Raw genomic sequence first — 16,862 nt, 5'->3', positions numbered from 1 at the left:
ACAACTTCAACCGCAATGCCAATACTGTGACGCAAGCTTTTTGTACTCTTATTTATCCTGAATGGATTCTTTCTAACTGAGGTAATGAGGTGAGAAGAAGGCATCTTCTTATATGTATTTTGACTTCATCCTTAAATCGTCCAATTTTAGCGTTGTTAACCAAATTAGAGTAGTCACTGAAATATTAAAGTGTACATTTTGTTGCCATTTGAAAGGAAGGGGAGAACACTGCACACCTTCAAAAGTGAGAACACCCCCTTGGCTGTTTCTACCCACGACGTTGTATACAATTGCTGGTTTTGTAATGCACTGTAGAACAGTCTAATGGTCCTTTTTTATATAGAAATGTTATTTCAATTGTGCATTCTTTTTGTTTGATAAATAAAGTTTTTGATAATAAAAAAAAATAAGCAGCACTCAGTAGTATTTTGTTCTGTCACTGGAAGGTTTTTCTTACTATTAAAGTGATTATTCAGCTGATATCCTATTGCTGGGCGATACGTCATCTTAGCTTATCTTCTTAATTAAGAATTAACTGCAGTGTATAGCATTTAATGGGTAATAAAAACTTAGTTAACATCAATATATAGCATTTAATGGGTAATAAAAACTTAGTTAACATCAATATATAGCATTTAATGGGTAATAAAAACTTAGGTAACTGCAATGTATAGCGTTTGATGGGTAAGAAGGACTTGGTAATTGCAATATATGGTGTTTGATGGGTAAGAAAAACAGTTAACCACAGTGTATGGCATTTGATTTGTAAGAAGGATGATGTTAACTACAATAAATGACATTTGATGTGTAAAATAACTTAACTACATGCCATAACTACAGTGTATGGCATGTGATGGGTGATTCAGATTGGTTTTAAAGAAGAGAATACATTTACTAAACTACATGCATTGAGAGATCTCCTTCAAAATAAATTTCTTTCAGAATACATCATTCATGTGTTCATATCTTGGAGCGCTATTACCTGGTTGACCTGCTTGTTTCATGTGACTTATATCTCGATCATAATTATATTTTAACCACATGTATTTACGCTTGGTAGTCAAATGCGTCTCAGGTTAGTCAGAAATCTGATTGCTATGTATTGTATTCAACAATCAGCTGCTTATTTTCCTTTTCATCAAAATTATAAACATCAAATATTCCAAAATAGTCCAACCAAAAAAGCTATGTGGACACGATTTTAGCATACAGTAGCAGTACTAAAGAAGCATAGGTTCATTATCTTTATTAATGCACTTCGATATCATCTGTTGCCATGATATATTTGTCCAAATGGCCCCAAAGTTTGACCAATTCTAGAAGGTTTAAGAGAAATTATATGCCCTTTTAAAGGTATAATGCCAGCGCCTGATCCAAGAAGCATCCATCAAATTGCTTCTGAGCACCACTGAGCATTGTCTCTATCACAGCCACATAATATGTTGTCACATGTGGTGTTCAGCACCTGCTGAGGTGAAAAATAGCATCATAACCTGAAGGGGCCTTTTGCAAAGCAATAGCAGAGCAGATGCCTGGTTAATGAGTGTGATTAACAGAAGACTAGCCTAATGCTAACACATTCTAGACGTGATGTTCTTCTTGGCTGATGAAAGAGCCTTCAGTAATAAAGCTCACCAGGACCTCTTAGCAGGTGCAGTGTCATATGGTGGACATCCTAAAGCCTCAGTGAAACCTTCTCACCACTTTGTTTGCCAATTGAAAAGTAATATTAAATAATTAAATGCTAACCCTAAGACTGCAATTTGCGGGCAAAACGATGGGTCACTTCTAGCCTTCGTAACTTTAGAACGGTTTAAGATGCAAACATGATCCACATATCAGGACATTCAGCAGACCCGCCCCTAACTGGCAGTTTGGAAAATCACCTAAATTCCTGATATTATTGCTCTGCTCTTTGGCCTTCATATTCCAACAACGGGTTAAAACAGTGACATGATTCACTCATCAGATCGCTCATCAGACTCTGCCTCACCATCCAGAGTGATCTCATCCACCTGTGACCATCAATCAGCCAGAGATCAGCTCCAAAATCACCCAAACCCACTCACTACTGTTATATTACATCTCTGCTTTTAGCCTTCATATTATAAACAAAGGGCTTTCAGTTTACATTGATTTTGAGTATTAAAAATATCTGATATTAAATATGAAACTCAATCTGTAATTAAAAATAAAGGCTGTCTTGCTGTGTATCAGAGTTTTAGCACTCAGACTGAATCCAAGAGGACAGAAAATCAATAAAAACATGTTTACCTTACGCTAACTGTTTATTTTTACTCATAATAACCAACAGAATGAATCACCATCAGAATTATTGTACTTTCAGCTCACAGACACTCCAGACTAACAACTTCTGAGAAGATAACTACAACTGCGCTTGTTTTCAAGATCTCTTTAATTAAAAAATACAAAATTTAGCGAAAATACGGCGCCACCTACAGACTACAACTCTTTGTTTCAGAAGTGACATGAAAACATGGGACAGCACTTTTTTTTATTTAAACTGTTTTTAATTAAAAAATCAAACTTGTGATGAATATAAATCTTTTCATTTAACTTTGAAAGAAACAATAGGTATTTTTAAAAAGCACATTTAAATTATGTAAAAAAAAACAAATATATTGTTTTCACAAGTTGAAATTTAGAGGTTAGGGTTTAGGACCCCCACTTCCCTATTGAAGGTACCCTATAAAAGATGCTTTTGTATTTATTTAGGTCATTACTATCTCTATTGATGCCTTGAGTTTAAATGCTTTATAACAGTTAATATCTGAATAACTGTTTTTTTAAATGTTCTTTTTACTGTGGGACTGCAGTTTGGACTAATTTGGTAGAATAATCCATATACAGAGAGGATATTAATTTCACAAGATTTTGTATCTACTTACACACTGCACCCAGGGGAGAAAGGCAGACACCCGGCTGAAGATAGTGGCTTGCCTGTTGCATTCAGCACAATGCACAAAACTGGTGAGACCGTGGACCACATATTGGCCGCTGACTAGACAGTTCAGAGGGCCGCCAGAGTCACCCTACATTGAAAGACTAGGTCATCAGCCTCTGATCCTTTGAACTACATATCTTTCAAAGTTTTTCTAAAAATGATATTTTGGTAAATGAAGCTTTATTGTGGGGTAAAAAAGCAAGCTGCTCTCACATAGCAGCCATAATTACTCCCACCTCCAGCACAGATCATGTTGTCTTTCACAGCAGAACCCCACCAGGCACAAGAGCAAGTAGGGAAATCTATGATGGGCAGGAAGGCCTGCTTCAGTACTACTGAGGGCAAACCACCAACTGCATGTAAGGGAGGGAGAGAAAGGAAATAAACATGAACTCATGGCTTCAGGTATCCATTGTTATAAAACACAAAGACAGAGTCTCAATGACTTTGCATTAAATTCCTGCTGAGATTTTATTCTCTAACCTCAATTTCAATTTGTTTCTCTGTACTAGAAAGGAATAGAAAACGTGTTGACTTGAAAATCCTTCACTTGACATGTTACCAACCAACTTTTTAAAAAACGTGTTTCACTCAATAGAAGCGGACGTACTTCAGATAGTAAACACCTCACTCCTGTCGGGCAATTTTCCAAAGCCTCTCTTAAAAAAGAAAAATCTAGAAGCAACAATATTGAGTAATTAAAGACCGGTTTCAAATCTACCTTTCATTGGAAAAGTTATTGACAAAATTTCTTCAAGCAACTTTGTCACGCCTCCCTCAGACCTGGCTGTGCCTACAGCCAACTCAGGACTCTCTCAGATCCATCTATCCCCGTTTAAGTTCCCCTGACTACTGATTAACCACGCCTGTCACTTGTTACAAGTGTTTGTTAGTTAAGTATATAAGCCAGGGCTTTAGCTTTAGATCTTTGTGAAGTATTGTCACACGTGTACGTGCCGAGCATTTCCTTTCTGCCAGTTTCTGTCTCTTTGTGTATGACCTGTATTTTGTTTGAGACCACAATTCAAGCCTTGCCCTTTTGTCCTGTACTGATTCTCTGGTTTTCGACCTTCTGCCTGTGTATGCCGACACATTAACACTGCAGAGGACAACAAAAAGAAAACTCATTTCACACACAAATCACAAATCAGAAAAACATTTATGTCAACTAGTACATTAAGGTAATTTATATAAGACAGTGTTGCTGCTGTTTACCCATCTACACAGCGAGCAGTGGTCATCACCCACTTGTAGGGATGCCTGTGGTACAAACAAAATCAAAGCAATGGAAAGCAAGCGTGACACAAGATACAGACTTTGGGCAGGATATTTTGAAGATAGCGTTCATAGATAATGACAAAATCTACAAAATTACCAGGCATCTTCACCAAAAGAACAGATACAGAAGTGTTCCTCTTGTGCTGTAGAAACACTGTTTACTTGCCATGGCCAAGAGTTGGGTCTTGCCGCTTCACCGCTCACAACTCTGGTCTGAATTTTTTCTCAGGCTGTGGCTGAGCCAGCACCATCACTGAAAGAGATCACAAAATTCTTCAAAGTTCTACCAGAAAAACTAGAATTCTTACTGAAGAAGGTGGAGAATTCTTATGAAGCACATTTTTAGCATGTCTAAATCTTAACATGTGTTAACATACTTTCTATTAAGTGACCCTTATTAGTCCCACAGTTGGGAAATTTCACCTCCGCAATCTAACCCACCCGTGCAGTGAAACACCACATACATACTAGTGAAGACACACACTAGGCAGGCCTATCCCAGGGAACAGTTGGGGGTTAGGTGCCTTGCTCAAGGGCACCTCAGTCACAGACTGTCAGCTCAGAGGATCAAACCAGCAACCTTCCGGTCGCAAGGCTGGTTCCCTAACCTCCAGCCCACAACTGCCCCAAATGCTAAGTGGAGAATGCGGGTAGATGAGGTACAGATAATAAATGCATGTGAAATAATGCCTGTATTTTGCACCAACATTCAGTCAGGACTCACCAGGTAGAAGACTTTTAGCGTCTTTGCAAATGTTCAGAGCAACATGCACACCAGAAAGTTTTGAAGGCTTTTATACAGTAAGGCGCTTACATCAGTGTTCTTTGTTGTTGTTTCAATTATTACTCAATGGCATTCAGTGTGTACATGTGAAACCAGACTCTGGGAACCTTGCAGCTGTTGAGTGTGGCCATTTCAAAGCAGGGTACTCCTGGTAGTTTAGAGTGGTTAATGTCTTTCTTTTTTCAGACATTTTTTTTTCATCTCACCTCAATAGAAGTTATGCTTGGCCTGCTTCTATTGTACTACTCTCAAAAGAAGTGAATGACTATGGTGGCTTAGCAAAACTCAACAGCGGTTTATACAATTGGGTAAAAAAAAAAAGTCTTGGCACATTGATTCTTTTGGGAACCCAAGACCTGTATCTGATCCGTTTGTTATGAAACTCAAGACAAAACATGTTAACCTGAGCAGGGTTTTCAGTCAGCAGCTGTGACAGAAGAACACCTAAACAACCTGGAATTAGCTAGAAATGAACACAATACCATTCGCCAAACGTGTAGTCTGATCTTCAGAGTCTGACCAAATCAGACTGAGCCATAAAACTGCCACAATATCAAGTTCAGCTCAGTTTTGTCAGTTTTTGCCAGATCAGTATTAATGTTGTTTTGTTCCAGCCAGTCTGTAAAGCATCTTACAGCCCGTTTAGTTTGGCGAATGGTATTGGGTTCATTTCCGGCTAATTCATGCACAACTGATGCCCCTTAGCCATTGAGTGCCCAGTTCATTCATTTTGTAGACCTGGCCATGCCTTTGCAGCACTGTGTACTGCTTCTGTTATTGGTATTTAGAAGAGAAAAAACAAAATAGTCACAACAGTATACAGCATACAGAGCAGTACTCAAAAGCATGAGTTTATTAATTTTATTAATGCATTGACTTAAATATCATCTGAGGCCATTATATATTTGAAAACTATCACAATACCAAGTTAAATGCCTCTGTTGAATGAATTATTACTTAAACATGACAAAAAAGTTTTAATGTGGTTTTATTATTTAAAATTGCTTAAATTATGAAAATATTTGATTAGTTTTTAAGGGGGTAGCTGTGCATGAATTAGCCGGAAATTAACCCAACACCATTTGGCAAACAAAATGGGCTGTAAGATGGTTTACAGACTGGCTGGAACAAAACAACATTAATATTGATCTGGCAAAAACTGACAAAACTGAGCTAAACCTGATATTGCGTCAGTTTTATGGCTCAGTCTGATTTGGTCAGACACTGAAGATCAGACTACACGTTTGGCGAATGGTATTGGGTTCATTTCTGGCTGATTCCAGGTTGTTCAGCTGTTCTTCTGTCACAGCTGCCGACTGAAAAGCTGCTCAGTGATGATGACAGTTTGGGAATTTAGTGTAAGGAGCTGGAGAACGAACTGCCAGCTGTGCAGCGAGTGGGCGGAGTTCGTTATTCTGATGTAGCAACAAGCTGCTTGTTAAAGAACTATAATTTGGTGGAAGCGAACATTAAAACATATTAAATGCCACGATCACAGCCCAGTTTATTTTTTGTCTTATTATATTTATTTAGTTAAGTTATTTCTTACTTTATTTATTAAACTAAAATAAATAAAGTTTATTTAACTTTATATTAACTACGGTACAGATTTGTAATGTTATCAAATATTTGTCCACTTAAAGGAAAAAGAACATTTTCCCACAAATAAATAGTAAAATGTGAATTATATATTACTGCCTTTTAGTAAAATTGAGATACACAAATTGTTGCCATATGGCAACACCATGCAATAGAGGGATATCAATGCAGGATAGCACTATAATACCCGTGAACCAATGTGTTTGACACATTTTAGCAAGATTTGTAGAAACAATGTTCCCTTCAAAAGGTGTAATGCTAGTGCCTAATTCAAGAAGCATTCATCGAATAGCTTCTGAGCTCCACAGGCTATTGTGTCTCTACCACAACCACATATTATGCTGTCTTGTGTGTCCTTTAGCACCTGCTGAGGTGGAGGGTAGCATCATAACCCTAAGTGACTTTTTGCAATGCAATAGCAAAGCAGATGCCTGGTTTATGAGTGTGGTTAATAAGAAGACTAGCCTAACACATTCCAGACATGAAGCTCATCTCAGCTGATGTTACAGCCTTTCCATTGAAATATGGCACTGCCCAACAGTCTATAAACTGAGATGTGTTGTACCAACAGGGCTTAGGCTGGCTTTACATGGTGAAACCTTCATGCAACTTTACTTTCTTGAAACCTACATGAAACTGTAAGGGCCCAGCCTGCACTGCCGTCCACCAGCAGAGGGCGACGGCAGTGAGGCGCCACAAGTTCAGGGAACTCCAATTCCCAGAAGCCCGCGGGGCTGATTAGGCCCAACCTGGCACACCTGTAGACTCCTCTACTTAAGGCTGTGGTAAACAGCAGCCCTTTGTCACACCTTTGCAGAGGGGTGACTGGTATGGTACTTAGCCCAGGTGGGTATTTAAACAAAAAGAAAACAAAAGGAAAACAAAAAGAAAAGAGGCCTGGAAAAGCAAAAGAGAGAAATGGCCCCAAAACTACTTAAAAGCCAAAAAGAAGGCTTAAACAAGGAACGGCTCCAAGTCTAACAAAAAGTGTTTGCTCCACAAAGAGCAAACAGGTGAAACATAAAGTTCACCTTCCTCTCAGAATCACAGAGGAGGTGTTTTTTGTTTCCTATTTATCTTTTATTTCACTTTTCTATCTCAGCCTTTGTTTGAGCACACTGCGTTTTCTCCTGTTTTCGCCTGTGTTTCCTGGTGGCGCAGCCATAACTCCTCTGACCGCCAATCAGTATGTTGGTGGTTCAAGCCTGGCTCTGATCCACCCCAACACGCACAATCACCAAATTCACACTCCACCACCTCAATAAATTCATTCAAGACCCTTTCTCACAGGTTTTCCTCTCTGCACTTAGGTCCGCCTCCCTGCTGCCCCGTGACAGAAACTTAACTGCACTTGTCGTATAATGTAAAGCAACCTGCAAGTCACTTGAAACTCCGCTGCAACAACTGCAAGCGGATCAACATCTTGAAACAGCCAAACAAAATGCCAATAATGCTTCACCTGATAACAACTTACTTTAAAATAGGGGATTTCACAGGATAAATTGACAAAAATAAATGGAGGTTCACTGGGTGGTTGAAAACAAGGCCCTCCTGACTGGCTGAAGGTTGGTAGTTCTTCATTTTTTCAGTTTCCTGAGCCATGACAACAATCATTCTCTGTGATAACTAGCTGGCTAACAGTAACAGCTGTTTAAATGGCTGCTTGTACCAGTGTTTATGCTTCTTTAGCCTGTTGTTAACCTGATTTACACAGCTCTGGTTCATTTTCTCCTGTATTGATGCTCCCTAATTTTACACAGATCTCAGATTCATTCCCAAAGGGTGAAACTTTTATAGAAGGGAAGACCAAGAGGTGGACCAAGATGAATGTGCTGTGGTACTTGGCCAACAGATAAAAACTAATATTTATTAAAGAACCATTGAAAGATAGATAAAAGAAATGTATAAATACAAAAAAAGAACACCATTAACTGCTGAAAAAAGTAAAGATGCTAAAAAATGCTGCAAATAGGCAAAATACACCTCACGGATGACTTTATAGTGAGAACAATACAGTATGTCCAAAAATACAAGCTGCTAATTTGTCTAACTAGCGCGGTAACTGAATGTGTTGCATGCAACTTTTGTATTTGAACTGTTTCTTGTAATTCAAGTTGCACAGAAATTATGTTGTAGGCAACTCACAACAAGCAACTAGTTGCATGAACGCTTCACTGGGTAAATCCAGCCTAAGACAGTCTTATCTGCTAAGTTGGTTGTAGCTTGAATTAGTGTTCAGAAAAGACTTTATGCTTGTTGCACTGACCACTGTTATGCCTTGAAGCAATTTAGACCGGTCTTATCAGTGCACGTTCATGTGAAGCATATGTAACAATTATGGTTGCTAAGCAATCTGGGTTGCTATGCAAAAATGGCTGTGCTACTGGCAACTTGACAGTTGACCAAAATAAAAAGAATTTAACCTACAGTGAAACTTGCATATTGATGCAATATGGTGGTTGACCAGTATCCAAATCATAACATATGCTGGTTTGTTGGAGATCAGTGAATAACATCCATTGCTGATGACCACTATCTAAAACACAACATATGCTGGTTTGGTGGTGACCAGATATGCTGGTCTATGCTGTGTGGTGCTGTGGTGGGTTGTGTGTTTTTTTTTTCCTAGCAGCGTTGTGTGTAATTTAACAGTTGCAGCTGCTTTTTGAAGCAGCATGACAGACACAGCTAATGTCAACTTTATTTTGGAGGATTAGCTTGAAAAATACCCTCACTAAAGCACTTTATTAGGTGCACCTACCTTGCATCTAGACTAGTTGTCCATTTTATTAGGTCCACTTGCGATATGAGTGCACCTTGTATAAACCCTATTTCTAGAAAAGTTGGGACATTTTGTGAAATGCAATAAAAACAAGAATCTGTGATTTTGTTCTTTCTCCTAAACACTCCATCACCGCTGTGTCTGATCTTCTCGTTCCAGTGCAACACTCACTGACACACCACCACTGTCAGTGTTGCTGCAGTGCTGAGAACAACCCACCACCCAAATAATACCTGCTCTGTGGTGGTCCTGACCACTGAAGAACAGTGTGAAAGGGGACTAACAAAGTATGCAGAGAAACAGATGGACTACAGTCTGTAACTATTCTTTTCAAAAACTCATAATATCCAAAATTGTTGCAAATGTAGCATTTTGGGATGAAACATTTTAAATTATTAGCAGGCCCAGCACAAAGAGGAAATTGTGTAATGTTCCTGCAAAGTGTTGTTCAAAATTAACCCAAATTTACCAACATTTCAGGCCAATTTACTAAAAATAAAAGGTTTGGTAGCTGCACTTGTAATTAAGCTGAATTTTATCATTTATTTATTTATTTATTTTTTTGTTCAAGTATGCTTTTACATTTTTCTTTGTTTGACAAATATCTAAAAGCTTACACATAGAAATTTCACAAAAGCAGATTAAAGGGAAAATAATATTGAGAAATTCACTTATCAATTGCAATTTGTACATGGGAAAACATGGAATTGGGTATGGACAGTATCAGGGTAGCCCTGGTACTTTAGGGTGATTCATGTCTTTCTTTTGATGTTGCTTCACTAATAGTAATTACAGTATAAGGCCTTAGCAAAACTTGGTGGTCCCTACAGTTAATCTTACAAGACTCTTTGCACATTTATTATCCATTTGTCATGAAACTCAACACAAAACATGTTTACCAGAACGAAAGAGAGGTTGATATATGAACCTAAATCCACTGGATTGCTTCTTTTTGAAGCACTATGTTCAAATATGATCAAGTGAATTATTAAATGTAAATGAGTCTCATAACTCTGAAAAACACTTTAATTTATGCCAATTTATGGCCTTCAGTAATAGAACCACATCCTAATAAAACTGTGTCCTTTATTTTCCCAGCACCTCTAAGCAAGTGAAGCCCACTGAAGTGGCAGTTTCTGCCTCAGATCCTCATTAGCCCATGTGAAAAATAGTATAAGTGTTGACAAAGATGTTCTGAGTGCATAGGAAAGTAGGGAATAGGCACCCCATGGGCAATATTTCTGTTATCCAAAGAAGTGGTGATCAGAAGACATTGCATCTGGAATAGAAATTCACTGCTATTTTATGTCTTTCAACCATGAGGAGGTCCACTTCCCATTAGAGTGCCAGCAGCAGAGGTGCTCAAGAAAGCGTCTTGAATGAATTTATTGAGGTGATGGAGTGTGAATTGGGTGACTGTGCACGTTGGGGTTGAGGTGGCTCAGAGACAGGCTCAAACTGCTGATATACTAATTGGCGGTCTGAGGAAATAAGAAATGGTGGCAAAAGGCAGACAAAGGGGACGCTGAATGCAGTGTGCTCAAACAAAGGCTGAGAGAGAAAAGTGAAATAAAAGATTAACAGGAAGCAAAAAACACTTCCTCTGTGATCATGAGAGGAAGATCAACTTTGTTTCACCTGTTTGCTCTTTGTGGAGCAAACACCTTTTGTTTGGCTTGGAGCCGTTTCTTGTTCAAGGCTTCTTTTTGGCTTTTAAATAGTTTTGGTGCAATTTCTTTCTTGTTTTTCCAGCCTTCTTTTCTTTTCTTTTAAATACTCACCTGGGCTAAGTATCATACCGGTCACCCCTCTACAAAGGTGTGACAAAGGACTGCTGTTTGCCACAGCCTTAAGTAGAGGAGCCCACAGGTGTGCCAGGTTGGGCCTAGTTCCCTGAACTTGTGGCACCTCACAGGCTAGGCCCTTACAGTTTCATTCTTTAGACTGACCAATCCAAATCCTAGTGTCACAGGTTACCATTTTGACACGTCTAAAGATTTCCACCATCAGTTCTCTTTGTGAGAGAACCTAAGAATTGCCACACTCTTTCATTTCTGGGGAGCAATTAGTAATACACACCTTTTGAATATAAAGGTAAATAAATAATACCATTCTGAGCAATTCTGTAAATGTATGGCTCCTGTTTTAAGCTGCTTTGAGTTGGTTATTTACAAGTGTTGACAATGTAATCTAAAACTACCCTTCTCACTGGCTCATGTAAACTAAGCCCTGGTGGTGCAAGCTGAACATTTTGGCGAGCCAACCAGGAGAAGTATTAATCCAAAATCACTTCTCTTTGCAAGATGAACCTAAGCAAAGATATGTTTTGGTCAGTTTTCAGAGGGCCGATTGTGGCTTAAAGAGATGGCTGTGCAAAACACTGATAAAATATCTGGCTAAAATACATCTCAGAACTCCTGAAGTGGCTGGAGTGATTGCATTTAAAGGTTTTAAACACTCAAAGGGAAACACCAGTTATGCTTTAATTTCTGATCTTTATTGATTTATATATTGATTTTTATTGTTGTAGTGTAAATTTGGATGTACTGATTGTGGAAGAGCTAGTTCTAAATGATATTGTTGAATTCTTTCACTCTCAGGATAGCATGAGTTTGTGCTGCATTCCATTTAGCCTGTGAGCTGTTGTGGACAAAACCATCATAGACTAAATCAGTAGAGTATTAAATAATCATAAGTCAAAAGATGAAATAGTATTTTTAGAAATATAAAGCTATTATTTTCAGTTACATATGTACTGCTACATCTACTTACACACTGCACCCACGGGATGAAGGCAGACACGCGGGTGAAGACGGTGGGCTTTTTGTTGCAATCTGCATGAAGCCCAAAGCTGGTCAATCCATGGACAACATAGTTGGTACCAACCAGACAGTTCAGAGGGCCACCAGAGTCACCCTGTAGTGACAGACCAGATCACAGTGAGCACTCTTTAGACTTCAAACTGCTAAGCTTTCAAGGAATGTATAAATATAGGTGTTGGAAAGGGTTAAAGAAAGCAAGTCGCTCTCACATTGCAGCCAGAATTGAAGCCACCACCAGCACAGATCATGTTGTCTTTAACAGAAATGCCCACTAACTGATAGGTGAAACGGCAGGAAGTCATATCTACTATAGGTAGAATGGCCTGCTTCAGGACATCAGAGAGTGGACCACCAGCTGCATGTAAAGGAGAGAGAGGAATAAGATATAGACATGAAGTCCTGGTTTCAGATTTCAGATTAGTAAAAATTGCTTTATTTTACCAAGACTACTTGTCACATCTCAAAGATCCCCTTAAAATGGTTAGATTTCCAATCCTCAGAACTACAACTTGTTCAAAGTAGTTTGTGGGAATGCAGAATATATTTGTGGCCAATTTATTAGTCACCAATAAATGAAGGGAATGTTTATTTATGATTATGGGTCCAATGTGAAAATGATGGTTGATAACTACAACAGATCTCACAGCACCCAAGTTTTGCTCACACACACATTGAAGCCTGCATAGTCACTATTGAACAAACAGTTCCGTTTTTTTCAACAATTGTTTAATGAATGAATCACTCACTGAAGTGGATAGCACAGTGAATAACACAACAGCGCCACACTCAGAAAATCAGAGAATATTGAGAGGCACCAATATGGAATTTCTGGGCTTGACTCAATAAATGATAACACCTTATTGTGGCCAATACCATTCTCATAACCCCATATTTTAAATTATACAATTATTTTAATCAAATTCCAAATAAATTCCAACTAACAAATAATGTTCAACAACATCATTATCTAATGATAAACCTGATACCAAGCTATAAAAAATAGCTGTATAAAAGCATACCAATGTAGTTAAAGGCTGCAGACTAAAAGAACTCCACTCAACTGTAACTTTGCACATCATAATGTATTTTGAAAGACTGAAGATGAGAGAAGTATTTACACATCTTTTTAAATCTATTAAAATGAACTTCAAATTTCACTGCAACACCTCGCCAAGCCATCAGTTCAGAACATGATTTGTATTAGCCTATCAATGTTATTTCACTCGTGATGGAACTTATGATGGAACATGAATGTGGCTTTGCATTTAGTAAAACCGCCACATGAGCTATGAATATCTGAAGATTTTTAGCCATTGTTATATCATTGCTACTTTCTACATCAAGAGAAATCCTGTCATCTGTCACTGTGTCTATAAAATGCTAAAGTCTTGAATGTCTCAGCATTTTTGGAGCATTCATTGTTAAAATTATTTAGTTATTAAAAACTATTTAACAAGCTAAACTACAGTTTTTGATGAAACTGTCAAAATTCATATCAGCAAGTTATATTTCAGGCTGTCGGCAGCAAGTCAGTCACTGATATATCATGCTTCCCTAGCTTTTTGTATCAATATAGGCCATACTAAGGTGTTCATTATGAGTAATGCATCATAAGTAGTTTCTTGATAGTTAGTGAACTCTTCATACTAGTGCCTGCTAATAAGAAGCCTAGCACATAATAAGCCTCAAGTTTATGGGGCTAAACACTACCATGGTTTTAGAACCAAATGTCTTTGGTAAAGAAGGTGAAGCATCAGTGTCCCACCATAAAGAATGTATTTAGCAATACTGGGCAACACTGGGCACAGGTCGTTACTCACTTTCTGTGCTTCCCCAGCCAGTGATGTAGCATGTCCATTTAGCAGAGGGCATTTGGTCTGAGGGAGGCAGGGTAGCCAGCTTCACATAGGAGTTTAGAGTGGCCTCAGTGGACAGAAGGATCAAGGCAATGTCGTTTCTGAGGTTAGAGGAGCATACCAGCTTTATAACACATTTATAAGCATTGAACAATGTATTTATAAAACAATTCTTGAATATTTAAGAACAGCTTCTGGCAATAACCACAAGATGACATCAGATACTTTGTGAAGTAAATGACTTTGTATTGACAGAGAGCACTAACAAAAGTGAGGGACATTTGTTCTGATTACAACGCTGTTATGAAGCATCATTCCTAAGTAATGGATTTACACCGATCAGGCATAACATTTATGAGCACCTCATTGTTTCTACGCTCATTGTCCATTTTCTCAGCTCTACTTACTATATAGGTGCACTTTAGTTCTACAGTTACAGACTGTAGTCTGTTTCTCTGCATACTTTGTTAGCCCCCTTTTACCCTGTTCTTCAGTGGTCAGGACCCCCATGGACCCTCACAGAGCAGGTACTATTTGGCTGGTGGATCATTCTCAGCACTGCAGTAACACTGACGTGGTGTTGGTGGTGGTGTGTTAGTGTGTGTTGCGCTGGTCTGAGTGGATCAGACACAGCAGTGCTGCTGGAGTTTTTAAACACCTCCATTGTCACTGCTGGACTGAGAATAGTCCACCAACCAAAACTACCCAGCCAACAGCGTCCTGTGACCACCAATGAAGGCCTAGAGGATGATTAGCTCATACTGTACAGCAAGAGATAAGCTATCATCTCTGGCTTTACATCTACAAGGTGGACTGACAAAGTAGGAGTGTCTAATAGAGTGGACAGACTGCTCTGCTGTGTCTGATCCTCTCGTACCAGCACAGCACACACTAACACACCACCACCATGTCAGTGTTACTGCAGTGCTGAGAATGATGGACAATCAGTGTAGAAACAAAGTCATAATGTTATGCCTGAGTGATGTATGCATGTGTTATGAAGTCCCTATGTAGGGATTCTTCATATAAAGTGTTATTTTTGTAATTGACCTTAGACTTCTAAGTGTTCATGCCAAAAATAAGGTACAAGAGAGCATGCATTAACACATAGGAATGATGGATCTTCCACAACTGACCCTTGATTCTTGTCCCAGGCGGGGTGGATGTAGGTGCGTTTCACTTTGTGGAGCTGCTCCTTGCCCTCACTTTTTGTCAGGTCATGATCACCAAGAACCACGAGGGACACATTAGCACTGCAGAGGGTAACAAAAAACACATTTTACAAAAAGCTCATTTCAAGCACAGTTCAGGAAAGCAAACACTAACTTTACAGGAGAAGGAAAAAACGTACTTTACTTATAATGCAAGTCAGTGGAACCAGATTATTTTCCAAGTAAATTTTGGTCCATTTGTTTTGGTCCATTCATCATGAAATTTACACACAACATAAAGGGAAACATGCATTTTCAAATTATGTCAAACTGAAAAATGTCAAAAATGGAGATACGAGGTTATGCGATATGCAGTATGAAGTCACGTCTGCTGCTTACGTTTCAAAGCAGTGAGCAGCAGTCAACACCCACTGTTTTTTGATTAGCACACCTCCACATACATGCCTGTAGCGTGAACCTTGTAGGGCTTGCAGAGAGGCCTATGGTAAAGAGCAAAATTAAAAATTGACAAGTACACGCCATGCAGCATGTGCCAGATATTCCGTAGACAATCTACCCAACTTCCAGACCTCTGCACCAAAAGAACAGATATGAAAGCATCCCTCTTGTACTTAAACTGTCATTCACCTGCCATGGCCAAAAGTTAGGTTTTGCCACTTCTCCTCCCACAACTCTGGATTGGGGCTGTGGCTGAGCGAACACTGTCATTGACAGAAAACACAAAATTCTTACCAGAGAGAAAAAAAAGTCTTACCAGAGAAAGTGGAGAAAATGAAGAAAACGGAGAATTCTTACGAAGCCCTTGCACATTCTTAGCACTTCTTACTCTTAATGTTTATTGTCCATCATATAGTTTACAAATGCTTGTATTTTGAATCAATCGGTCAGAACTTACCAAGCGCAGCAGAGGTGGTCAGGTAGATGATTCTGAGCATCTTTGCGGAGATTCGGAACAATATGCCCACCAGAAAATGTTAAAGCCTTTTATACAGTAGGGAGCTTACATCAGGGGAGTTGTTGTTGTTGTTGTTGTTGTTGTTGTTGTTGTTGTTGTTGTTGTTGTTGTTGTTGTTGAAGGATTCTTTCAGTTTTGTTTTCTTCAACAGCATACATTGTCTACAACATGCACAGAAATATCACACAAGGAGATTATAGGGAAAATTATATTGAGAAATTCAACAATCAATGGCATTAAATTTGTCCATGTGAAATCAGAGTCTAAGAACCTTGCAATTGTTGGGTATGGACATTACAAAGCAGGGTACCCCTAGTACTTCAGGGTGATTTAATGTCTTTCTTTTTTCTAGACGATTTTATTTTCATCTTGTCCCAATAATAGTAATTATGCTTGGCCTGCTTCTTTTGTACCACTCTCAAAAGAAGTGAATGACTATGGTGGCTTAGCAAAACACAACAATGGTTCAAATAATTGATCTTACAAGGATCTCTGCACAAAACATGCTTACCAAAATGAAAGAGAAAGGTAGATGTATGAGCCTAAATATACTGGACTGAAGGAACTTTTAACCTTTTTGTTGTGGAACACTTTGTTCAAATGTGGCTGGTTAAATATAAATGATATAATGCACAAGATTGACCAGGAT

General features: G+C 38.6%; 1 protein-coding gene across 1 annotated transcript; it reads right to left on the bottom strand.

Moving 5' to 3' along the window:
- Positions 1 to 952: 952 nt before the first annotated feature.
- Positions 953 to 16,193, bottom strand: LOC118814611 (elastase-1-like). The gene is made up of 8 exons (XM_036580309.1): positions 16,154 to 16,193; positions 15,886 to 15,959; positions 15,637 to 15,737; positions 15,223 to 15,339; positions 14,051 to 14,187; positions 3,179 to 3,318; positions 2,919 to 3,053; positions 953 to 991 (listed from the first exon to the last, which is right to left on the bottom strand). Exons 1-8 carry the CDS (start codon positions 16,191 to 16,193, stop codon positions 953 to 955), a joined length of 783 nt encoding a protein of 260 aa, XP_036436202.1.
- Between the last annotated feature and the right edge of the window lie 669 nt (positions 16,194 to 16,862).

This window comes from Colossoma macropomum, unplaced genomic scaffold (assembly GCF_904425465.1).
Source record: "Colossoma macropomum unplaced genomic scaffold, Colossoma_macropomum, whole genome shotgun sequence".
Taxonomy (NCBI): domain Eukaryota; kingdom Metazoa; phylum Chordata; class Actinopteri; order Characiformes; family Serrasalmidae; genus Colossoma; species Colossoma macropomum.
This window is presented reverse-complemented; position numbering and strand designations above follow the sequence as displayed.